General features: G+C 44.2%; 2 protein-coding genes and 1 long non-coding RNA gene across 3 annotated transcripts; 1 reads left to right on the top strand and 2 right to left on the bottom strand.

Annotated features, from left to right (window-relative positions):
• The first annotated feature begins 80 nt into the window (after nt 1-80).
• PSMD13 (proteasome 26S subunit, non-ATPase 13) lies at nt 81-10,133 on the top strand. The gene is made up of 13 exons (XM_081212579.1): nt 81-296; nt 766-844; nt 4,095-4,129; nt 4,264-4,319; nt 4,956-4,999; nt 5,415-5,501; nt 6,910-7,081; nt 7,401-7,480; nt 7,566-7,691; nt 8,062-8,124; nt 8,378-8,458; nt 8,756-8,872; nt 9,329-10,133. Exons 1-13 carry the CDS (start codon nt 202-204, stop codon nt 9,422-9,424), a joined length of 1,131 nt encoding a protein of 376 aa, XP_081068705.1. The 5' UTR covers nt 81-201; the 3' UTR covers nt 9,425-10,133.
• On the bottom strand, nt 9,893-16,504 carry LOC308597136. Its single transcript, XR_014012847.1, has 2 exons — nt 16,158-16,504; nt 9,893-12,264 (listed from the first exon to the last, which is right to left on the bottom strand). It is a non-coding gene; the product is annotated as an uncharacterized lncRNA (long non-coding RNA).
• A 1,494-nt stretch (nt 16,505-17,998) lies between these two features.
• On the bottom strand, nt 17,999-25,576 carry LOC308597812 (veficolin-1-like). Its single transcript, XM_081213959.1, has 8 exons — nt 25,351-25,576; nt 23,598-23,735; nt 23,326-23,388; nt 22,997-23,041; nt 22,500-22,633; nt 21,014-21,143; nt 19,162-19,296; nt 17,999-18,937 (listed from the first exon to the last, which is right to left on the bottom strand). The coding sequence occupies exons 1-8, from the start codon at nt 25,454-25,456 to the stop codon at nt 18,687-18,689; spliced, it is 1,002 nt and encodes a 333-aa protein (XP_081070085.1). The 5' UTR covers nt 25,457-25,576; the 3' UTR covers nt 17,999-18,686.
• Nucleotides 25,577-26,408: the final 832 nt, after the last annotated feature.

The following is a 26,408-nucleotide window of genomic DNA, read 5'->3' as shown; positions in this document are numbered from 1 at the left end:
TCCCCCCCCCAGCGCGTGGGGCGAGATCGAGAAGCAATGCTGCGCAAAGCGAGGCCAATACGGTACCCGGCGTGCTCCGCGCCGAAGGTGCCGGAAGTGAGTGTGCATTTCCGGCGGCAGGGTGGCCCGGCCTCCTGCTCCTGCTCCTGAGGGTGAAGTGCTCTCTCTGTCTCCCGCTGCTTCCCCGGTCCCGGCCTCGCCATGAAGGACGTGCCGGGTTTCCTGCAGCAGAGCCAAAGCTCGGGGCCCGGCCAGGCCGCCGTGTGGCACCGTCTGGAGGAGCTCTACAACAAGAAGTGAGGCGGGGCGGGGGCGGCGGGAGGTGGGGAAGGGGCGCTCTGCCGTTGACTCGGGGGGGGGGGTCTCCTGCTCTTGAAGGCCAACCCCCCCCCCCCCCCGTTCAGGAAGCTGGTGCATCGGGCCTCACTCCCGAGATGTGTGGGCAGGCTGCTTGCCTTAGGAAAATGGTGGATAGGCCCGCGTCGCTTGCCTTGGGCCAAGGTGGCATAAGCACAACAGGGTCGGAAGTGTGAAGCACTCGGCCGTCTCCATTGAGGCTCTGCGCTGGCCTGGTTGCCAAAACGTGTGTGTGTGTGTCGTGCAAGGGCTTCTATTCATATAACTTGTGTTTGATTTGGGTAAATACACCGTTGAGGGTTTGCTGTGGTCTCCTGGCTGCTGTACTCTTCCCTTGCTCTCCCTCATTTTGTAAAATTGACAGCCTGTCCTTTGCCATTTCCATTGTCATGTGTGTGTGTTTTACAGACTCTGGCACCAGCTGACTCTTCAGGTTCTGGACTTTGTGCAAGACCCCTGCTTTGCCCAAGGAGATGGACTCATCAAGGTAATATCCCAAGCCTTAACCTTAGTCATTGAGATGGTGATGGGTTGCATTATTTGTATTCTAATTCACAAGATTCTTGGAATTACCATAAATAAGAAAAATTAAAACTAAGACTAGTGTAAATGTTTACCCCTGGCTTCTTGTGAATACAAACGTTGCCAATAATGAGGCATTTAGGGGAACTCCACTGAACACATCAGTTCCAGGGCTTTGTAGCTTATGTCCTAATTTTTTTGCTTTGTAAATTCTGTTGACTTCTGTATCACTTTTTTGGCATTTGGGATCACATTTTATTCTTTCCAGGAGCCAAAGGGTGCATTTTGCAAATACTGTATAATGCTGGTACTCTAAATAGATGATGCAAAATGGTATGAGATGACATTGCAATGATAAACTGCCAGATTAAATCATTGGTGGGGAACCTCTGCTCCCAGGCCTAGTTATGCCTACCAGTCCTCTGAATTTTGACCACCAGGCCATTTTTGGCACAAACAACACCCACCTGTCAGTCATCTGACACCATATGACATCAGACGTGGATAATCTGTTATCTCCAGTTTAAGTGCTGTTTGTCAAGACTGGAAATAAGGGATCTCCTTTCTTAGTGCTAAGCACTATAGTGCTAAAATCAGAAATAAGCCCAAGCGTATAAAAAAACAGGTACCTGTGGCAAATATAAGTCTGTGCCTACTCCGATGGTTTGAAGTTTGAATCACCTAGTGTCATATTACATTGGGTGATTGACAGGTGGGTAGCCCCACCCTCCTATCAAAATGGCAGGAGAAGGATGTACCAGTTCTGGATCCAGCCAACCCTGTATTATAGAAAATACTAAATGAATGAAGGGTTGCTTTAAAGGAGGACAACATGACAGACAGTTGTATGAAAAACAAGAAAGATTGAAGGAACTGGATATGTTTGGTCTGGAAAAGAAGATTGAGAGGGGATATAGTAGTTGGAAGGGACCCAAAAGTCATGTAGCCCAACCCCTTGCAATGCAAAAATCTCAGCTAACGCATCCGTGACAGATGGTCATCCAACCTCTGCTTACAAACCTCCAAGGAGGCAGAGTCCACCACATGATAGCACTGTTGAAATAGTGCATGGGTGTCAAACCCAAGGCCCGCGGGCCGAATCCAGCCTGCCAGACCTCGTCATGTGGCCTGTGTAGCCGCCGCTGGCCGCCAGCCTTCACCTTTTCTCGCTTCCCCCCCCCCTTTTTTTTTGACACAAGAAAGTTTACATGGTGCGGCTCCCTACTCGCCTCCCCCTGTCGCTCTTAAGGATGTGGCTGCTTCTTCAAATGTCCCCGCGTCTCTCAACTTGCGCCTTTGTCGTCGGGGGCCGAAGCGAGGCGGGCAGCTGGCTTCTCTCTCCCGCTCACTGCTCAAAAAGAGCAAGCGGAAGGTCAGGTCTCTCCGTGCCTCGGAGGGGGAGTCTTTCTCCTCAGAGAAACTTTTTTATTCCAGCCTTGGATCTTCTCCGGGGATGCTGGATCCCGGCGTGCAAACTCGCCCTGCGGGAGGCGTCCTCTTCTCCTCCGCGCTGGATTTCACCAGCCTGGGGCTTCCCTTCCTCTTCATTTCGCCTCCCTCTCCATCTTTGCACAGCCAGCCTTTCCAGGACTGACGATGCCCGTGATCAAGTTGTTCTTTGGGAATATGGGGTGGCTGGTGGGGGGGGTGAGTGGGAGAGAGAGAGAGGCGCGCGCACACACTCCAAACACCCTTAAAATAAATGTAAAGTGGGGGCGGCGATGATGATGGCCGTGATGGGAGGGGGCTGTGTTCCCTGGCACCCCCTCCACTCCCTGCCCCCCACCGCCGCCTTCCTCCTCCTCTTGCAATTTCACGGCAAGCCAAGCGAGGAAGGCGATCTGGCGCCCGGCTCTCTATCTCAGCTCCACAAGTTGGACTCCGCGTCCGCACAGCGGCGCTGGGCAGTTCTCCCCGCCTTCCGGCACATGTCAGTCCTGCTGGCACATTCCTGGGAGGAGATCGGACGCGGCTCCTTGCAGCCCTTCTATCACTCGGTCACACAATTGGACGGCTCGCTCTCCACCCTGCCAGCAGCTCCGCCTTGATCTCTCCCTCCCACCTCGGGGAAGGAAAGGAAGAAGCTGGAGATCCAGTTGCAGGCAGCGCGCTCGCGCTCTTTCACCTTTTGCACTATGCAATGGCACCCCGAGATGGGGGGGAAGCAGGGGAATTAGCCAAGGAAAATGAGAGTGCACAAGGCATGTTGATGCTTTCCTGTCAGAGCGCGCTCTCTCTCTCTCACACATACGCACACACACATTTTATTTACAGCCCCATGCCGTGTATGTTTACTCAGAAGCCAGCCTCACTTTCTTCGACAGGAGTTTCAAGTAAATGCACATAGGATTGCAGCAATCGTCTCATTAGGGCTCATTCTTTGTAACAACTTTGTTTCCTAGTTCTCCTGGATCTCTCAGCGGCCTTTGATACAATCGACCATAACATCCTTCTGGACTGTCTACATTATTACAAAAAACAGTAATAATTGAATGCAGTGACAATAATTTATGATAATAAAGAGTGGACACATAGTCCTACAGATACAACCGGCCCTTTGAGGGTGACCAAACTGCTGATGCGGCCCCCGATGAATTTGAGTTTGACACCCCTGAAATAGAGGCTCTTACATAGAAATGATCACATACTTGTTATACCTAGAGGGCAGGACTGACTGGTTTCAGTTACAGAAGGATAGATTTCAGTTCAATATTAGGATAAAATGTTTTACTGGTAAGAGCAGGGTTGGTGTTGCCAGCCTTCATGTCACATAATTTGTGGACATCTTTGTAGCACAGAGTTGTTCTGCTAATTGACCTGGTGCCAGAAGCCAGCTCGCTGTAGATCAGGTCCTTAGGGATCCTGCCATCTTCCATTCTGTGGACATGAGCAAGCCAGCGTACCTAAGCTAAACCATAGCTTAGTGTAAATGCATGAGCTCTTGGAGAGAGATCACATCTGCCTTGCTCTTTCTCTGGCCTACTGGCATGTTGTCCAAACCTGGGTTTTTATGTTTCTCACTCCAGACGAGGCATGAGCTGTAACAAAGGTGTTATGGCCTACTGCTGACCAGGTGCTTAAATTGATTGTAAGGAATTCCACGCACGCTAATCAAACTGTATGATAGTGTCCTAGATATACTAATGATCAATTTGACTTGTTAACCAAAACACACTTGTACTGCTAAACTTACTACCTCTTTCTTTGATTTACAGCTTTATGAGAACTTTATCAGTGAGTTTGAACACAGGTAAAGATTTTAAAATACTTAAAATTTAGGAAATACCTTACATTTTAAGATCAATATTTTAATTCTAAAGTTCATTATTAAACTTAATTGCTATTAAAACTTCAGTTGTTCATGTTACCATCTCTTTATTTCAGGGTGAACCCTTTGTCCCTTGTAGAAATAATTCTTCATGTAGTGCGGCAGATGACAGGTAAAACACCTTCATTTTATCATAGCTATCTTTCCTTATGAACTGGTTCGGGGGGGGGGGAATCTGAGGCCAACAATAAGACCTTTAGGAAAGTAACAAGGGATTGAACTAAGTCTTGGAGAAAGGGAATTATTTACATTTCAGTCTTTGTGGACACTAGCCATTAATACTCCTTAACTTTGCTATAAGGTCAGCAGAGATGTATTAATGCAGAATTTGAGGATCTAATCCTAGGAGTTTGACAGTCTGAAGGCCTCTTTTGGTTTGGTGCTGGTTTCTCCTTGGGACTGATCCAAGGAAGTATCTGGGAGCTGGCTTTTGGCTTGCACAATCACTCCCCCTCAGTGTAGAGAGAAATGGAATGATCAAACAGGAGATCTCATGTTACTTTGAACATGAGCTCTCCTCTGACTTTGGGACATTAAATCAGGAGATCCTTGAAACCAGAAGTCTGAGCAAAAATTTTGTCATTCATTGTTTCTCGGAACGAAGGGAGGAAGCATGCCTTGAAGCCCTCTACTCCTCTCCCCAAGGACAATATCATTCAGGCAGGTCCTCAATTCTAAAACTTTTGTGATAGGATCCAATAAGAGGTTATGTGAATCTTAATGTAATTGCTTGCTTGTACCTCCTTAGATCCTAATGTAGCTCTTACTTTTCTGGAAAAGACCCGAGAAAAAGTAAGTATGATATATGACAGATACTTTATATAGAACTTTGATCCACTTGCATGGAATTGTTTTCAATGCAGTTACTAGTTTTTATTCATTGCTGTAGCCTACTGATGTTTTTATCACTCGTTTTAAAGGGGTGTAGACTTAAAACTGTTGATTTAAAATAAGCAATTATAGGTTTTATGTTACAATTTCTGTATGCTATCTTTTGTCCTAAAAGGCACAATATAAATTAATAACACATCTACTGAACTGGCCAACAAGCTATGCTTCATTGCCAGTAAGAAAATGATCAAGGATAGTTATACAGTCAGATTTGGAAAAACTGCTAACTACTTACACTCCCTTTGGCAGACACTAGTTTCATTGCTATTTGAAACAATAGCTGTTTTATTACGTTCATTTTGTATTGTGGCTGCAGGTGAAAAGCAGTGATGAAGCCGTGATTCTATGTAAAACTGCCATTGGAGCTCTGAAATTAAACATTGGTGATCTACAAGTCACAAAGGTGAGACAAAATGCATATTTTCTTGTTCATAATAACAAAACCTTTTTTGAATTTGCTTTATTGGACGGCTCTTGCATTTTTGTGCAGCCCTTAGCTTTTGGTAGCTATCTTCTAACATAGGAGAGGGCAGACTTCAGGCCCTTATAGGTACTCTGAAAAGCCATTAGCTGTAGTCAGGTGCAAAAAGAATTGAAGGACATTTTGTGTTTGAGCAGGTGCTGATCAGCATGATTTGTTTTGGGTACCAGAACTGAGCTGAGTTTGTTCTCTTTTCATGCAAAAATCCATTCCTGATTACCCCCAAGCATTCTTCATTGTTGCAGGGGGAGAGGCATTTTGTTGCCATTGTTAAACAATTGAGAGTCAGAAATCTTTGCCATTGTACTGGACATCAGGCAATATTGTGGACCTACTTCTCCCCAGTACTGGATGTGTGGAGAAGACTAAAGTCTATCTGCTTCTTGTGTTCCACTTTGTGTTACCGGAAATGCAATACAGTGGTACCTCTAGTTACAAACTTAATTCATTCTTAACCTGAAACTCTTCTTAACTAGAGGCGTGCTTTAGCTAATGGGGTCGCTGCGCCACCGGCACACGATTTCCATTCTCATCCTGGGGCAAAGTTCTCAACTCAAGGTAACTCTTCCAAGTTAGCGGAGTTTGTAACCTGAACCATTTGTAACCCGAGACGTTTGTAAATGAGGTGCCACTGTACAGTGCAATTTAAATAATCAAAAGTGTTGTTGGTATTTCTGATAAAATACTGTATTGAGTTTTTTTCAAATAAGATGCTGAGTATGCAGTAACAGTATTTGTGCCTTTGACAAGTGGTATTATTATTTCCATTCTGATGGCCAGAGATCACTTTTGATTTGATTTCTTTTACTGGTATAATCCAGTAACATAATCCATGGCCCATTACAAACTGTTCACAAAAGTCTCAAATAAACATCTTGCAATGTATTCATACTTTGTACAAATGAAAGCTATTTATCAGTTTGCCACAAGCAAAGGATGGGGGTTTTCGAACCTGTAAACATCTGTTTAGAAACTTGTTTTGGCAATTAACAAGGTTATAAAATTTATATAATGGAGGTTGTTTCATTTTTTTATAAACCACAATTAGGAGCTGTAGTGTTCAAGCAGACAAGGATATACAGTTGTGGATTTGTTTCTTCAGCAGAGTTGAGACTTCAGCAGGTCAAGTCCTACTACCAGCAGAAATAAAATAACATATATGTTCTGATCCTTAAGTTAATGTGATCACGCCATTCTTTGGAGTTGTGTGTTTTTCTCTCTTCAAATATTGCTTATAGTTGTGAGGCAAAGTATTGTAACATGCTTTTGTGTTTATGTAAATAAAATACATGTGGATTTTAAGGATTGGTATCACCTTTTTTCCCTTTAGGAGACCATTGAGGATGTTGAAGAGATGCTGAATAATCTTCCTGGTGTGACATCTGTTCACAGCCGTTTCTATGATCTCTCCAGCAAGTATTACCAGACAATTGGGAATCATGCCTCTTATTATAAGGATGCATTAAGGTTCCTGGGCTGTATAGATGTCAAAGATCTCCCAGGTAATGCTCTTTTCTTCCCATATTGAACAAAATGCATTTGTTTGTGCTGTGGAGACCTGTATCAAATGGATTTAATTTACTGTGCAGAGAGGGAAATAAAAATTATCCTCAAGATTATTGTTGTTGGAACCTGGAGTTTCAGGAAAATAGGCCTAAGACAAATAATTTATTGTACCTTTGTGTATATAATGCTCACATTTTTATTGAACGTAGGAGAATATATGTACTCTGTGTGTGTGTGTGTGTGTGTGTGTGTGTGTACTAAAATGGGGTGTGGTCTCTCAGACTGTTGCTTGACCCAGATCATTCTTCTTTTCAGTGGCAGACCAGCAGGAGAGAGCCTTTACTTTAGGGTTAGCAGGACTCCTTGGGGAAGGAGTCTATAACTTTGGGGAACTGGTAAGTAGAACTTAATTGGTGAAAATGTTCAGGAACCAGAAGTTAGTTACTATATCTCAATGTCCTACTTTATTTCCATCCTCAGCTTATGCACCCAGTGCTGGAGTCTTTGAGGAACACTGACAGGCAATGGTTGATTGACACGCTTTATGCCTTCAATAGTGGCAATGTGGAAAAATTCCAGGCTTTGAAGTCAGCATGGGGGCAGCAGGTAGGTGGCTGGTTTGACTGATTAAATAAGTACTTCCTCTTTGAAAAAAAAACCTTGGGGCAACAGGACAGAGTTCCCCCATTAACTGTTTTAGAGTACTTAAGCCTTGGGACACGGGCCAATTCAGGAAGGATCTGCTTCAGAGAAGGTCTAAATAACTCCAAAGCATCCCACTTCAATTTAAAATCAATGCTCTGAAACAGATGCATTGTTGAACAATTTACAATGATAGGTCTAAGGCTGTGGTTTCATGACACAAGACACATGAAATGATGAGCGCTTTCTGTGTGTTGCATGCATCTTGTTAAATAAAAGAAAACACAGTAAGATTTTTGGAGTAACTAAGGTTCTCATCTGTCATGTCTTACAGCCAGACTTGGCTGCAAATGAAGCTCTTCTTCTACAGAAGATCCAGCTGCTGTGCCTCATGGAGGTAAGTCTAGCAATTCTAAATTATATAATCTGGTCCTTCCCTGTAGTGGTTTCCACTTGGGGCAGAAGTTTTTATTTGTATTGAAATGTAAGATACAGTATATTGCTATTGAAGATCTAGTCCACCTTTCAAATAATGTCTTGCACAGAGGCAAACAAAGCTGGGGAAATCAGGCTTTCTGATCACTATGTTGGGAACTTCTTTTTTCACGTAAGCCCAGGTTAGTTTTAACTTTAGTTTTACTTGACTGCAGATGACCTTCACCCGACCAGCTAACCACAGGCAACTCACTTTTGAAGAGATTGCTAAAAGTGCCAAAGTCACTGTAAATGAGGTGAGTTGCATTTGCAGTTCTTTATGAGGGAACCAAATGTTCTGGGACCCTGTGTCATTCCATTTTCAAAGACATTTTCATTTCAGATAATCCCTGTTAAAATCGATGCAATTAAATTTCCAGACAGGCATTTACAGCAGCCATGATCTTGGACATTTTCCCTTTCTCTGTTTGTTAAATCCCTCTTTTTGAGTTGTAGCAAGTACTCAGACTGGTAAGTTGCAGTGATTTTTGTGGAAACAAGTGGATATGTTTCTCAAAAGCCAGTAAGGGACTCTTGGTTTTCTTTTCCTGCAGGTGGAGCTGCTAGTGATGAAAGCCCTGTCAGTGGGTTTGGTGAAAGGCAGTATTGATGAAGTGGATAAGAGAGTTCACATGACATGGGTCCAACCACGGGTGCTGGATTTACAACAGGTAATCACTGTTGCTGAAATCTCAGTGCAACACTCTCCTTTTAAAGCATGGCATGGCATCTTAGTAAAAAACAGCTTTCTGAGGAGAAAGGGTGTGGTTTCTTTGATTAATCACACTGCACTTATATGTTTTCCTTTACTTCAGTGCAGAAACAGCTTTATACGGTCACATGTTGAATTTATGACACATTGAATAATTGACTTAATTCAGTTTTCTTCACAATGCTTACTTTGTTTCTGGCACCTTTGAATCTCCCTATCAAAACGTCTTGTCATTAAGACAGACCAATAAGACACACCACTCGGAGATTGCAGTTTATCTTTTCTCTAAAACAGGATTTTAATGTAGTCTGTTGCAGGAGACATTCTAATGCAGAGTGGTTAAAATTTTTATCTTTCATAAAAATTCATAAAAATTTCATAAAGTTCCTAAAGTGCTTGTGGGTTTATTTCCTAGATAAAGGGCATGAAAGACCGCCTGGAGTTCTGGTGCACAGATGTGAAGAGCATGGAGATGTTGGTGGAGCACCAAGCCCACGATATCCTGACATAGAGGACTTTGCACTGGCTGAGGGAATGTCTTGTACTGTTGCTGAAACTGGCAGTGCCCTGACCACTGACTCTGTACTGAATTCTATTAACAGGGGGGCTAGGGGAGGAGGGAAAGAACTACTTTTCTGATGCTTGTACAGAGGACTAAGTGGCCTTTGCTGTGTAACCCTTTGGTGCTTGGAGTCGGGAATTCCCTCCTACGTGCTAAGCCATTTGATTAGCATTCTCCTTGGGAGCTCCCATCCTGCTGCCACCAAAGGCAATAAGGACTCCTTCATGGTGGATTAATCGGTCTTGGTGTGAGGCTGCCGCAATGGAGGATGTTTGGGGCTTATGGGCTAAAGGGTGGAGGTCACTAGCTCCGCAGTAGGATGGCAGCAGGACTTCCATTGTGCATTTAGGGTGTAAGAAGGAAGGGCCATCTTCAGTCATTGGGCATTTCAGACGGACGTGGGGGGAGAGCATGACCTTTCTCCCTGCCAGTCCAAAGGCAGCATAAATGAGAACAAATGCCTCTTTCCCCTAGTCTCCCTCTGTTTTGCAGTAGAGGAAACTGCTCAAACCCCATCAATGAGTTTTCCAAGAATAAAATCATAAATTTAATGGATTTGTTTTTATACTCTCCTTGGGTTTGCTCTTGTCTTTTATGAACGTTTTATCCTGAAGTGTGATGCAGTCAAATAACTGCTGGAATAAACTTCTCTGCCTTCCCTCTTGCGCAGTTCCTGTTGGTATGCTTTACACTGAGTTTTGAATTGAGCAACAGTCCTATTATAAGAAGCCAAAACCAGAGTTAGCAGCTTACTTGTGCCCTTCAGAAATCAGTGGGTTTTAAATAATAATACTACTAATCACATGTCTATGGAAGGCATGATTTCGATGTTAGTATTGCTCTCAGTCTTAGAGCAGTAATGGGTGACTTTGGACTTGATCTTGAAAGGGGCTCTGTTCTCCAATTTTTGAGTACATACGAAATCTATTTTAAAAAGCTTTTAGGTTTCCGTGACAATTTTTCAGCTTCATGTTTGAAGGTGAAATGGGCATCTAATGACAAAGGCTTCTCTGGTAGGGCTTTTATGGTGCCCAGTTGGCATTCATCCACAATAGGGTGCTCACCAATGTTAAAGGTTATCTTGAAAAGCATCCTTTTCACTGTGACTTTCACTTTGGACATGTTGTTAGTAAACTAAATCTGCCCTTGTTTTAGTTCTGGTCAGATTCCCTTGGGGGTGGGGGGAGGAAAATGTCCAGATTTTCTTTAAAAATTGAATATAGAGAAATGGTGGGGGAAGTAGGCCAACAGCTCAGTCTACAGTAGAGCATGAGACTCTTAATCTCAAGGTCATGGGTTTGAGCTCCACATTGGCCAAAGATTCCTGAATTGCAGGAGGCTGGACTAGATGACCCTGGGGGGGGGGTCCATTCCAACTCTATAATTCTATGATTCTGGGAGATCATGGGACCAGATATTTTTCTCTAAATTAATGAGAACTGTGGTGATGGTGAATTGATAATTATGATTAGATTATCTACTGTTCACAACTTCCCAGGGCTGGTCAGAGCAGTGTAAAATGTCTTGTAAAAAACTATTAATCACTCACAAAGGGGCTGACTGGCCTATCTCATGTCAAAAAATCAGCAGCTAACATTTCTAATAGTTCTTTGGTCATCTGCTAAAGAAACTAAAAGTATGAGAACTAGCTGCTGCCAGTTGTGTATAAACAGCTTTCTGATCGCATCACAGCCTTGCTCAGTTACACTGGTTTATAACTGATAACATAGCAAAAAGTACAACATGAAGCCACATCACTCAACCTTTTATAGGTGTGGGGTTGGCTAACTGATTATTTTGATACAGATAGTGGCGTGCTTTTGTACAACTGCATTTACAACATATAATTTCCACTAATTCAGCTGAGTTTCAAAGTGGTCCATTTTAACTGTGTACTATGTATTCCAGTCTTTAGTCCTTGTGAGGGGGATAATGCATCTGTCTGCAACAAAAGTATGTAGAGGCCATTGTTAATGACAGCATACCTTGTTCTTAAGAGATGGTAAATCGGTTTCTCAGTTATATTGATCCAACCTGCAGTAGCAGCTTCGAATTTGACAGAGTTCTAGTCAAGCCATCACCCTGACATGCTAGTTATCTATATGCAGCATTTGTTTGCTTTTCTGGAGGGGCATTTCATTAAGTTAGTCCCCTCCTGCAGTCTGGAATGGCACATCCTAGAAAAAGGCCAACAGTCAGTGTCGCTTGTTTCTTGCTTTCACATTAATGTGGGTTGGAAAGTATCTGTGGAACACATTTACTTGGAAGCGAGTCCCACTATGTACTGTGTGTATAGGATTGGGGCCTGAGAGACATGAGAAGGCACCGCTTAATTGAGAAGGCTGTTAACCACATTCTCTTTCTGTTGTACCATCTCCAAGTTTGTGGCGGAAACAAGATTTTAACTGGGGAAGTTCAGATTTACAGCTTGATCTTCCAAGCCACTGCGCTATGCTAACTGAATACTTATTCTCTTCTTTCCCTGGCATGTTTTATTATTTCATGTTGCTATAGGGAAGAGGAATAAGGGGCATTTTTTCCTGAACAAACAAGTTTCACTGTGGTTTTTTAAAAGCAATTTTTTAATTATAAAAACAGCAAGAGACAGCTTTGCATATGGGAGGATGCAAGTTCCTTTGGCATCTGCTTTGTGACCACGTTCATAGTGGAGAACTTCTGCCTGTGCTTCATTCACGGTGCGCGCTCTTGTAATCCTCCATATGGCTCAATATCCAACCGGATGGGACCAAGAAGGTTACAAACATCACAGTCAGTCCAATAGCTTGTTCCTGTACAAAGAAACAGAGGTGAATGTCGTCTGCAGGATTATGAATGTTGCAGAACATTCTGGGTTCTCCTCGGCTAATCACCATTTATAGTTCATGCAGGGAAGAAAGCAAGTGGGCTAAAGTTAATGTATGTGCTGTGAGATGAGTTTATTTTTGTACAGTGCAGTGAAGTCCTTATAGGATGGATGTTCGTTGTGGTTTTGAAAGACTCCTCAGTTGCCTGACTAGTCTGACTGCCAGGGCCCAAAATAATCTGCAGATAATTGAAAGGCCTCCTTCTGTTGGCTGGTATCTTTTTTAACAGTCAGGCATGCTGAGCCCACTTCAGCTCCTATAGCCCCTTCTGTGAAAGAGCCTGAAAACTGAATTGCATTAATAACCGCCAGGGCCTAAAAGAGATTGCTATACACCTAATTGTGTAGTTTTGAAAATGTCTTTGGAGTCTTAGCAGGGTATAAATACTGCATACATGTGTGCTCCAGAGATGAGGAACTCTTTGGACTGGGCTTTTTTCTAGGTTTCATACCAAAAAAGGAAAACTTGGGAAAACTAAGTCAGAGGGCTTGGGTTTTTATTTTAGTTATTACCCATTCCTCACCCCAAGGTCCCAGGGCAGGTTACAATTTAAAATGGAACTGCAAAAAATGCAACCACAAAAGATAACATCTAATAAAAAGTAACACAATTCATATGATTGCTTATATTTAGATTTCCAGTGTTGGCCTCCCTTTACTAGCTCCCAGAAGCACTACTTTTAATTCAGAAGCAGGAGCTTTTGAAGAACTACATCTCATAGTTCTCTCTAGTCTGTTCACAAGCACAATGGGGCAGGAAAACAAAATCCTCTGCTCTCCACTCACACACCTTTGATGCTGTCCCCACTTTAATAAGGGGAGGGGAGGAGGGACGGGCTAATAGGTGATAGAGATGGATGGGGTTGAGAACAAGAATTCTTCTTAAGACTAAGTCTTATAAAGTTTGCCTCAGTTTTGATGAACACCTGCAGTATGGGTATGTTTAGGGTGTGTGTGTATGAAGTCACACCACTGGAGAATCACAGCGCCTGCTGTAGCTGTGCTACTCATAACTGCTACCTCCTGTGTTCCTTTTGCTGTGTTAGCAACACCGAAGTGACCTCCCCAAGGCACAAGCCTGGGCAGTGTGTATGGAGGTCCTGAGTTGCGCAGACCACAAGACCTCCCTCTTGGCCTTACTGATGTGGTCCAAAGGAAAGCAGAGCTATACGTTTGGCACCAGCTTGGCTGCAGGAGTTTCTGGAAGGAGGCATCAAGGCACCATCCAACCATCTTAAGGATTCCGCTCTGGATTGATGTAGGGTTTACTCCTTAGCCTTTTCTTCTCCCAAAGAAGTCCCACAAGGGAGTGGGTTTATGTTTATGTATGTATGTGTACACACACACACACACACACATATACACACACCATGGTTTGGTTGAGATTGAACCCTGTACTGTACAACCTACTCTTGCCAAATGTCTTGCTGTGCCTGTTAATTTGTGTCGTTTAATTTTTCCTATGATGCAATGTACATAATTTTCCTCATTCAATATAAAGTGTTAATTGGGCCCTCACTATTGCTAGCTATAAGCAAAGGCTGTAGTCAGCCCAGATAAGTATTGCTGAATGGTGCAGCCTTTAGATTACTTCTGAGCAAGGAGATAATCTTTTTGCAATGGCATACTGGCAGTAGCCTGACTTTCAAGTGACTTTGTCCTGAGAGCAGTAGCACAGGCCTGCCTGAGCCCAGTTAGAAATCATCTGAACTAGTTATATTCTGTTGTGCCTGTGGGACTGGCTGTGCATACTAACTCTTGTGTGTACTAAAAAATATGTAAAGCATATTTGGTTCCTATAGAGGGTGCACATGATTTTCAATAACTGTGTTTACTCGCAGTTTAATTCAGTTGATATTCATCTGATGAAAGAATGAAGAAAAAATTGCCCTTCCTTCAGAAACCACTCTTTTAATCATAAATTGTTACTGACATGACCGGGGCTGTTAATTTGGTGCCAAAAACTTAGTTTTTCAGCAAGAAAGTCAATGTGCATGCCACAAAAATGAAAAACTCTGAATAATTAAAGCAACATGAAGAAAGGGGAACATGACTTGAGGCCATAAAAACTGGTAGAATTTATTTGTGGTTGCAAAAATTCTACACTGATCAATAAAGGCTGCAGATACTGCCTATGTATAATCAAATAAATCTTTGGTTTTCTAATAGGTGAAAGGCCTCTAAAAGCTGCTTCTCACTTTCTTGTGCCATAAAAGGTATAGAGCTGTGAAATTTCTATTTCCTGGTACGTGTATCAGATCTGGAGAACAATGGCTCTGTGCAGGCATATTGCCAAAGTTCTTAACGCTCTTTAAGCTGGGAAGAATGAGGAAATGAATTGTATGATTTTTAAAAATGAGGCTGGATGTGCAAGAGTTGAGGGTGGGAGGAGATGGTCTCTATAAATAACACTCTGCTCCATTATTATTAATTTTTTTGGGGGGGGGTTCCTACATGTGTCTCAAAGCACTGGGATCTTTTTGGCTATTAGGGGTTTATGCACTGATTAAATGTATTAAACAAAAGCTTAGCTTCTTTCCCCTAAAAGTGATCTGGAATACCTTCAAATCCACAAAGTAAACAACATGTGGAGGGTAATATAAAGTACACACACATTTCGGTGCACGTGTACTCACGTCTCAAAAGTTTTCAGATGTATGTAGAGACAGTTCAAGGCTATATGTATGTAATCTGTACTTTGCTGCAAGAAACATTAGTATTCTATGTCATTCTGCCTCCTGCAAGTAGTGCTGCCCTTCCCAGTGGGCAGATGCTGGTGGTCGAAGGGGTGTGATGCCAAGGGGTTAAGAGGACAAGAGCTGTGTGTGCCACATGGCTCCTAATCTAGCCTACCGCCATGAGTTGTGGAGGGCAATATCCCAGTGCCAGTGTTGGAGAAAGATCCTAACTGCCATCCTGATGGCTTCTAGACATCTGATTTGTCCTTCGCCTTAGGCTGCAAACTCTAGAGTCAGCCCTGGCTGCATGGAACGTGGACCCACCACACCTGCAGTAGGAGAGCCAACCCTTATGAAGACTTGAAATGAAGGTTGGCTTGTGGGAAAGCCCTACTTTGTTGCATGTCCATACTATAGTTAAAAGAGTAACATTCAAATGTGGGCAGTGGGACCAAGAGCCATTTTGAGCTGTTGCTGCACGTTATACGAAGCAAATGTGCCACAAACACGTTGCAAGGAATAGGCGCAACCCGATTGCACCAATAAACTCATACTGTTGTGCTGCAACTTTGGGAAACAGAATTTGAGACATTATATAGCGGGGAAGGTGTAATGGCCTATGCATTTCAGAAGGGTGGGGAGGAGCTGCTTTAGAGTCCCAGCAGCACTCAAGGCAGTCGAGAAACTATTAGGCCAGCTGCTTGAGGGCCAAATGACGCAGTCTGTTCAAAGCGTTACTTAAACACTTGGTTAGAACCCGCTGCCACTTTTAACGAAGAAGCAGGCAAATGTGCATGTGTGGCATTCTGCTCAGAAGCCTTAAATCCTGTGCCATTTTCGTGCCTGATATCACAGTGCAAATCGTGGGGAATTTATTCACTGGGGGGGAAAAGACAAGGGAGGAGGAAAAAGGGGAATTCCCTAGGCTGCCCCCCCCTTACAGACATTCCTTTCAGAAACCAAAATCAAGGCTTCAGGTTTGTGGCTGGATAAAGTGTGTAGTTGCCAATTCAGGGGACACCTTAACCATTCTCACCTTCTGAAATCTGAACGTGACATCTAAGCACACGACAATACAATGTATCTGCTGCCCTACCCTAATTTCCTGGTGGTCCAGAGACACCAAAAAAGGGATACTTACCATTGGCGTTATGATCTCCTTAGGTGGCTTCTCCGTGATATTTGCTCGAGGAACAATCTGATTCCTCATTGTTGCATTCAGGAATCTGAACGTCTTATGGAAACGCAGCATTTTCCTTTCGCTTTTGAGCTCCCCAAAGCTGTTGCTGAAATGGCGCTTTCTGCCCTTTGGTAAGGAGTGTCTACGGGCTCGGGCTCTCAAGCTGGGAAGTTGCAGCTGTCGGTGTCACAACAAGTGCACGCTCGCTCGTCCAAAGGCAGCTGAAGGTTTCCAAGAGGTCGGAGAGGAAAACAAGTGGCTCCGTTCCTGCCAGACTAATTTAGCACCGCGTTCTTGGCTCCGATTGGCTGCTGGGATAGCAGCAACTGCACAATATATCACAAGATATCCCTGGGATAGCAAGCAACTGCACAAAGGTGCCTCGATAGCAGGAAATAGCAGGGCTTCTAACTGAATCTCTCTAAACAGTTTCTACTAAACTGTGTGAAATGTTTTTGAAGAACCCAGTGCAAAAATTAAAATAGATTTATCTTTAAAAGTGTGACTTGCTTGACCGAATTCTAGAAGGAAGTTTAAAGAAAATGTACCACCAATTATGGGAGTAATGTGGCAAACAGGCTTGGAGCAGAGCCGATTTTTGGCTGGAAAAGCTTCTTGCACTGCGGTCCTGATTCAAACTTTTCCTTTGTTAAAAGACGTGTCAGGTCCTAACAGTGTACTTAATGTGATGCGGCCTTTGGCCTCAGACAGCTCAGCCTGCACATCCCCACAAGACCAGCTCGCTTTCACCCCCAGAAGCAGGTCATTGTTTGGGTGATGCACGTGTTACAATAACGTGATCCTGGTATGCTGCCAGCCCCCCCCCCATTGCACAAAGTGAGGGTCTTACTCTAGTAAATGCCCCAAAGATGCCTTACCCTCCATGTTTTGAATTTGGAAACTGCTTGAGGTATAATCTAAAGGTAAATATGCACCCTTTTGCTTTGCTGCAGTGCTTCTCCCTGTTTCATATCACAATGCTTTCCCAGTTGTTCTCTGTCTCTTTGAACCAGCGTGTCCAGGAGCAGGAGTTGTATAAACATAAAGAAAGTGTGCGAAGCCAAAGTCCAAAGAGGCTCAAATAGGGGATACTGTTTAACTCTCTACACCTCTCTCTCTTTCCCTCTCTCCATGTATGGGTGACAACTGCCAAGAAGAGCATAAAATATATTGCAAGTCTCTCACCCACTATTTTGGACTAAAACTCCCATCAGCCCTGCTAGCATGATAAAGTGGATTACTCAGGCAATGGCAATCGCAAATGAATGGATTCCGCAGTATCTCCTGTCAGCATAGCTGTTTGTTTATAGGAACAGCCAGTGCTTTTCTTCTTAAAAAATGTTTAGGGGTACTCTCATTTTCCTACTCATATTGAAATACTGCCCCTCAATGAGGCCAAACTTAGATTCACAAAATGTTTAGGGGTATGTGTCCCCCCAGAAAAAGAAGCACAAGGAACAGTTATCTGAATGCAATAGCTCCTTTATGTCATTTTCTACCTTGATGTCCATCTGATGCGTGTGGCCCGTAAAAGAATGAAATATGTTGTGTATGTATTTTCCCAATAGCAAAATATTCTAACTGGAATCCTGAGAAATACTACAATAAAAATTAAGCCTCAAGAAAAGATGGGAGGTTGGTAGGTATTTAGCAACACAAATGTGCTTTTAAAAATGTATAAATGAATATTCTAGAAAGGCCCTTGTGATTATAATCTCCAGTGCAATGTCAGAGTGATTGTAGAGCTACAGGCGGAAAGAAACCTGGCTGCAAATTGTAAGTAAAAGGCACAAGGCAGTATGAACTGATCAATTAGGAACTCTGCATTGTTCTAGTTTTTATTTGCAAATGTGCTGTTTGCTACAACTTTTGGTTCCTTCGTATCTCCCCAACCCCACTCCATTTATCAATGTGCACCGACAAAACTCTGTATAAAACCATTATTGATATGACTGTACATATGAAAATGCATCATTTTGTGATGTGTTGCTTTACCAATGTGCATTGATAAAGCACCCAAGCGACAATAACGAAACAAAACATGGGAACTCTGTTCATCCTCATGCCACAGACTAGGAATTTATAAAAATAATGAGAACATTTCACATCATTTTTAAAAAGCATTTGAACCAGCATGTAAACTTCTTGTGTGGTGTTCAACACCCACCAGTGCTGGCAGTTCAACATAAGGCTGTTGCTTTATGTGGGGACGTTGTGGGTGTTTCAAAGCAAGCAGCCAGCCGCAATTTGTCCATTCGAAATGTTCACTGTGGGATCCTTTCTACCATTCATACAAGGGGAATGAAAGGCGGCCTTATGCAAGTGACAACCAGGTGCTTCATCAGACTGGCCTCTTCCTGTTCAGTGCCCTGTGCTCCAAGGAGGGCCTCTGTGTGTGTTGTATTTTAAAAGCAGATGATTCCACATTCAGAGATTGCCCTGCCAGGCATGGAATGCAGAAGCAAGTTCCTGAACAGGTGGACACTTCACCTATTGAGGTCTAAATTTCATGTCTGCATATTTGTAAGAATAATGATGCCCCCGCCCAGAATACCAGTTGATGCCGTTAGCATAAGAAGAATGTTCGCCTTTGAGGTACAGGCCATTCAGGTTGGAAGAGTGGCAGACACTGTACCACCAGCCCCCCTTGTAAACCACAGCGCAGCTGCCTTTTTCGTTGGTATCGTTGTCCTTGTCTGGGGTGGAGAATGCCATGCCCCCGTGTCCTGAGAAAGAATCTCCTGAAAGAGAAGAGCAGGGGAAACATCAAATTCACCTCTTTCACATTAACTGTGTGTGCTAAGGCAGGGGAAAAAGGCAGATGCACTGCTAGGCCACATATATAAGTGCCAGAGGAGACGCTCTGCAGGCGGAAGGTCCTCCTAGATTCAATTCCTGGACCTTCAAAAATGCAGTAGGTTACTTTGAAGCAGATGCCTCAAAGGGAATTCTTTGTATAACTCACCCATGTTGCCATCTAAATAGGAGCCCACTTCCAGAGTGTAGTTGTCCCTCTCACTCAAGACTTTGAAGCTGGTATATGTAGCATAAGTTCTAGTGTCATTGAAGTCCTTCACGTCAATTCGCAATTGTTGTACTCCTAACCCCCAAGAGAATGGAAGAGATCTGAGAGTAAGCACTGGTTTGTTTTGTTTGTTTGTTTTTTATAGTGTTTTATAAACAAGAATAACGTTATACAAATAAGTATACCAAGTTTTCTCATGTCATTTGTATATCACAAAAATAGCATAAGAAATGTGGGAAAATATCTACGACATATGTTTCATTATTAGTGGTCAATGTATAAGTTCTTGGTTTATGAATTGGTTTAAATAATTAGGGAGGAGGAGGAGGAGGAGGAGGAGGAGGAGGAGGAGGAGGAGGAGAAGAAGAAGAAGAAGAAGAAGAAGAAGAAGAAGAAGAAGAAGAAGAAGAAGAAGAAGAAGAAAGGGGGAAGAGGAGTGGTGAGTGGGATGGGGTCGGGTGGTTATGCTTCTATTATTCTACTTAGTGTGTGAGAGGGGTTGTGTCATTGTTGACAAGAGAAAGCCTTTAACATGTTTACAGCTACAATGAAGACCAGCTTTTGCTCTAGGCTGTGGCAGCTGGCGGGATGGAAGGCAGAGCCATAGTTCTGGTTTTGTAAGGACACTTAAGCAAAGCAGTACAATTACTTAGCTACTCAACAGATGTGGCTGTCCCAAGAATGGAAATTTCACAAGCACGGGGAGCCAGCTTCAGGCATAGAAGTGATCATGCACTACTGCAATGAAACAATTCCCAACACCCTTTCATGGAAGCAAACTGTTGACGAGGTTCAGAAAAAAGTAACAAGTAGGGCTTTGTGAATCAACACAAGAAACTTCAACCTGCCCTGTAGGAAACTGGCAACCAATGTGTTTCTCTTAGGAAAGGAGTAACATGCTGCCAGTAACCTGCTCTTGTGAAAAGTCTGGCCACTGCATTCTACACTAGATACAAGGGGAGCCCCACATAAAACATAATGCAGTAGTCAAGTCTTGAGGTTACCAATGCATGGGCTACCATAGTCAGGCTATCCCAGTCTAGGAATGGTCACAGCTGGTAGAAGGCCACACGAATCACTTCACCATCTAGATCAAAGATGGATGGAGGTGTACCCCTCCAGCTGAAAATCTGCTCCTTCAGAACAGGCAGTTGACCTGTTGAGCTGTTGAGCTGTTCGACAGTGGAATTTGCTGCCAAGGAGTGTGGTGGAGTCTCCTTCTTTGGAGGTCTTTAAGCAGAGGCTTGACAACCATATGTCAGGAGTGCTCTGATGGTGTTTCCTGCTTGGCAGGGGGTTGGACTCGATGGCCCTTGGGGTCTCTTCCAACTCTATGATTCTATTCTATGACCTACCACCTGGACACAGGAACCACTCACCTGCAAGACCTCAGACTTTGCAGGATTCAAGCTCAATTTACTGACCCTCATCCAGTCAAGCATTGTATCCAGTCACATGTCCAGGGATTGCACAGTCTGTCCTGACTCGGATGTAATGAAGCTGGGTATCATCAGTGTATGACACCTTGCTCCAAAACTTGTTGAATAGCATTGGGAATAAAATAGTGCCCTGTGGCAGTGCCCTGCCACAGCGTACACACCAAGAGCACTCTTCCAATGATATGCTCCAGACAGGACCCTGCAGCTATTTATCCCAACGTAAAAACTTCACAGATCCGACTCTGGAGGAGCTTTCAATAACTGATTCCACACCTTTCTCCATTATTCATTAAAAATCCCCAAGCTTTCCAGTGACGCTCCAGCATCAGACAGAAGAGGAAACGTTGGTTTACCAGAGCTTGTAAGAAGATGGATTTTATCATTGCCCAACCAGAACTCTGACGCGTGGCTCCCAAACCCTTTCTTGTAGGACTCCCAGTTACGGTAGAAATCCTCCGACCCATCCTGTCGCCTCTGGAAGACCTGGGGGCAAAGGGAGGTGATATGTCAGTGTCCCAGCTGAAAGACAAGTCCGTTTCCTATTCCCTACAAGTGCTAGGTGCAGAGGCTAAGATGGAGGGGGGCCACCATTTGCTGTGTGTGCATGAAGTCACACACGTGACACGCAATGTGCGCAACGTCACATATCGCCGGGAGGAAGCTGAGCAGAGCCCGGCATGGGGCAGCCAGCTACAATGGCCAGCCACTCCTCCTCACATGTGCTCAGGAGGAGGCCGACACTTAAGCCGCGCCATGCTAGGCTCTGCGCTCTGCCTCCTTTAACATGGAGGGGCCCACCCCCATCCTAGCAAATATTAAGGGGGCCGAAGACACCTCAGCCCCATAGAGTTGGTGCACCTGGCTGGGTGGGCTCTTTTAGGCACACTGATTGGTTTCGGAACAGGCCCCACAATATAAAGAGGTATCCCTACTGACCCTTCCTCAGTCTAACATATCTCAACAGGGTGATAAATTAGGGAATGAGGACAATAACCTCATAAAAAAATGAAAATAAATTCTCACAAGGGCATCAGCAGGGTTTCCACACCATACCTCCTCTACAAAGCACAACAGTGGTACCTCGGGTTAAGTACTTAATTCGTTCCGGAGGTCCGTTCTTAACCTGAAACAGTTCTTAACCTGAAGCACCACTTTAGCTAGTGGGGCCTCTCACTGCTGCCTCACTGCCGGAGCACAATTTCTGTTCTCATCCTGAAGCAAAGTTTTAACCCGAGGTATTATTTCTGGGTTAGCGGAGTCTGTAACCTGAAGCGTTTGTAACCCGAGGTACCACTGTATAACGTAAACAAAAAACATGGTAAGAGATAGACTTGTACATGTTCCCTCCTCTGTTGATTCAGATTAATAGTTTTGCATTCAGCTTACACCACATGTCCTTTCAGAAAGCACAAGACAACCGGAAAACCTTTCGGACCCATGTTTTTTAAGCAAAGGATTGTGGAAGTGTGGACAAGCCAATAGCAAACCCTCCTCCATTCCCCTACATAAGCTGTTCCCCTACAGAACACCCTTGGACAACACCTCCTCTGAGCTCTGCAGAAGCCAGCAAAGAAGGGAAAGCAGCTCCTCCTGCTGCTTCCTCTCTCTAGTCTACTGTTTATGAGCAGAAAGCATGTGGGGCTGCTGCCTTTGCTTTGCTTAGCACCCTGGGCCAAGTCTCTTTTGCTCAGTGAAGGAGATGTCTCTGGAGGAAGGAGTTGCCCAAGTGCCTTCCTGGCAGGGGATTCCACTTCTTGAAAAGTGTGCATCGTATTGCCTGACACCCTTTTAATAAGTCATAAACAGATGGCTCTTCCTTCTCCATGGGATAAAGCTCACCAGCCAGCCTCCTCCGTCCGTCTCCATGTCACAGAAGACCACCATTGCTTTCCCTGTGGCAGGATAGATGGTGTACCAGCCACTCAGGGTCTCTCCACGTTCCAGAAGTTCTTTGCAGTCTTTGGCTCCAGCCTCTAGGAGAAATATCAGGGAGGAAAATGCAAAACAGTTCACCTATTTTCCGTTCTGGAAGTATGTGTGTGATGAGAGCAACATGGCCCTCTACTGTCTTTATCATGTTTGGTTTTGCACAGAAATCAACAAGATTCTGGGAATACAGAGAAGTTTAATTTGAACTTCCACCATGGGATTATTATTTTTTATTAACCAGAGAATTTTAATTTCTCATGGGTTAAGTTCACCCTTCCCTGTATTATTCTCATAATCTGTGTTCACAGCCATCTTGCATTAGATTGGAAAGGACCGTGAGTTGAACCAAACAAACACAGCTGTACTAGCAAGAGGATGATTAAGATGATGATGATGATAAGACATACCTTGCAGCTTACAACCAGCAGAAGTGTCCAAACTGCAGTCTTCTCCTGCAGGAAAAGAAAAACAACGTCTGGTGAGGTGAACAAGCTAATAAGAAAGGTGAGAGTGAGAGCAGTTCCAGATCCCATGCTTTTATGCGAGTTTATTTTCCTTTTCCTCCAGTGAAGCAGCAGAGGCAAAGGGGGTCACCTTGTTAGCACTGGGGTCTGTTTCTGCTCAGGCACAATGCACAGTGCAGTGTTCACCTGGATCAGCTTTCACCTGTGAATAATCCAAGCTCTTGCATTGCCACACCCCTCCCCTCACAGTGGAGTTATAGATGCAATATTACCTTTGTCTCCTTTGTCTCCCTTGGGTCCAGCTTTCCCCGGCATCCCAGCAACACCTTTCTCACCTGAGAAGGAACAGGTGAGAGATGAAGCCTTTGGAAACAATCAAAACATCTCTAGAAACAATCTTTCCAGCCCCTCTCCTAGACATGGTGTTTGCAATTGCAGAGCATAGCAGTGAGCCTCTTCTCCACAGTGATGAGGCCGAATTAGAGCAAATGATCTCCAGATCTGTCTGGCACAAACTCTGAAGGAGAGATTGGGATCTTCTTACCTGGAGGACCCTGAGGGCCTGGGTCACCCTTAGGCCCAAGTGATCCGCTTGTTCCGGGCACACCTGGTATTCCTGGTATTCCTGGCTGGCCCTGGAAAAAGATCCCACCTGGTCCACAATGTGATAGGCCCTTCAGCTCTGAAACAGGAAACGTGAGACAGTGTATAAACCTGTGTGAGACAAGACACGTTCCCTGGCATGGGCATATTAAACAAAGAAAGAACTGGAGTGCCAAGCGTCTTATGTGGTGCAGCAGATAGGACTGCATTTACATGAGGGGAAGGCACGTTCATATCCTGAGGCGCCATCTTCTCATTTTTACCAACCATACAGAACAGCTGTTGTGAGGATTTTTGAGAAAGGAAGATTACTTTCCTGAGCTGTTGGAAGCGGTTAGGGTTGTTAAAGCAACCATGGAAACCTTTTCTCCTTTATATATATATATCTCCATATATCTTAATTTAAATGTGGGCCAATTTAAGAATCCCTGTTGAGTATTTCAGAAAGGACATTGATAATCCCTGGCTTTCTAATGGATATATGGATGTCTTTGCAGATTCAAGCACAGCCCCACTTGTTTACCTTTTCAAAGGTATACTTAAAATATCTAGGGTAAATATCTTAAAGCTATCATGTATGAAATCAACCATTTAACTACAGTTTAAAAGGAAAGAAAAAGAAACCTGGGCTATCTTATCTTGAAGAGTTTTCTGAAAGACCTGAAGCTAGGTTTTTATGGAATTCAAGACCAATTAGGCACCTGCCCCTTCCACTCTGGCCTCATTCATGAAATTACCGTATTTTTTGCTCTATAAGTCTCACTTTTTCCCTCCTAAAAAGTAAGGGGAAATGTGTGCGCATCTTATGGAGCGAATGCAGGCTGCGCAGCTATCCCAGAAGCCAGAACAACAAGAGGGATCGCTGCTTTCGCTGCGCAGCGATCCCTCTTGCTGTTCTGGCTTCTGAGATTCAGAATTTTTTTTTTCTTGTTTTCCTCCTCCAAAAACTAGGTGCATCTTATGGTCTGATGCGTCTTATAGAGCAAAAAATACGGTAGTTGTGGCCTGATTGGGAATATCTTGACAAATCTGAACATTTAAAGGGAACAGTGACAGGAAGTTGAAGAAAATGCTATTTGCAGCCAGAAGACATAGAGTGACTAGATGCTGCTTCTTTTTGAGGAACGCCCTTTGTTTCAAAGATCACAACTCAATTTACCAAATCACTTCTCTCTCCAGCCTTCAAAGTCCTCCTCAAGAGCCTCACTCTCCCAGCCCCTCCACTGCTTGTAGATTAAACATTATCACATCCCTGTGACTAAAATGTAAGCCCCTGAGTTATACTTTCACATACCCAAACAATTAACTGAGGAAACAGTGCTGGCCTTGACATGTGCCACACAGTGGTCTGATGAGATGCAAAAAAATGGCTCCTTTGCCCTTAATAATTGCACAGAAGAACAAACTTAGGCCCAGCTTTACTCATTATAACCCTTCTGCACAACTATTTGAATTTCTATAGGTGTACAATTAACATTTCCTGGACAGCTTACAATAAAAAAATTAAAAATGCAATATAAAATAGTAATTAAACAAGCAAAAAAAAATGTCCTTACATCATGGTAACAAAAACAATCTGCAGTCCAGATTAAAATATTTAATAGACTGGATGAATAGGATGAATTTAATAGACTGCCTTTTATACTTGTCCAGAAACAAAGATCACCTCCCACCTCATCCCATTTTGCACTCACGTTCACAGCAGCTGGTTTCTGCCTCCTGTCCAAAGCTTCCCCTCTCCTCCACAGACACAACCACCAAGAGAGTCAGAGCCAGGCGGAAACCAGTCAAGGCTGTCATCTTTCCTTGCAGAACTTTCTTGGCTACTCCTCTGGGTGAAACAGAGGCAAGTGGCGGTGGAGGGGCTTATATGTATGGCAATCCCAAACAGTTGTGTAAACAGGAATGAGGAAATTCTTGCCTTGGGAAAGGGCTTTGCCGAACCCCATTATTGTGCAATACTTGCTTTCACAAGAGTCAGCATAGTTCGTGATATTTAAGATTATACATTTCTAGACAAATGGCTGGAAACCCCTCGATTGCACAATACCCACCCCCTACTCTGCCCTGATCAGGAAATGTTTATTTGTACTGAATAATATTGTCAGGGGTTCAGGAGCAGAGGCAAGGGCAAGGGAGGAAACAGAGAGCGAGGGGGAGGAGGCAGAAGAAAAGATGAGTGATGACGACGACCCGAGATCTCCGAGTCTTTCCAGTGAATCAGAAGATTCACAGAAAGGAGCACCAGTGGTCAGGGCAAGGGGGGAGCCTAGGGGGACACCCCAGGAAGATAGAGCCAGAGGGGACTCAGAGGAGAGCAGTTGGAAATCGGGACCAGCGTCACAGCCAGAGAGCAGGGAAGAGGAAGAGCGCCAGAGATCAAGCGCTGGCAGCTCGCAACAGGGGGGAGGGCACGAGTCAGGAGTGGCCACACCTCCATCGGGGAGCGAAGAAACGGTCAGACGGAAAGTGGAAGGTTGGGCGCGCGCGCCAAGTTCAAATGCACAGGAAAGTGACGCAGTAGGCAGCCAGGAAAGGGAGCCAGGTCCTAAAGCCCGGCGCAAGGAGACAGGGAGTTCCGGGGGGTCGGCGTCAGAAGAATCCCGGAAGGAAGAGACCCCGGGGGGCAGAGGGACCCAGAGGAGAGCAGTCAGGCGGAAAAGGTGGAGCAGGGCTAGAATATTAAGTTGGTGCACAAGGGGCGGAGACTCAGACGGAGCTTCGCCGATCTAGCCATTAGACGTAGAGTTGC

This window comes from Podarcis bocagei (genome assembly GCF_964188305.1).
Source record: "Podarcis bocagei genome assembly, chromosome: 1".
NCBI lineage: Eukaryota > Metazoa > Chordata > Lepidosauria > Squamata > Lacertidae > Podarcis > Podarcis bocagei.
Note: the sequence above shows the minus strand (reverse complement) of the source record. Positions and strands in the feature narration are given on the sequence as shown.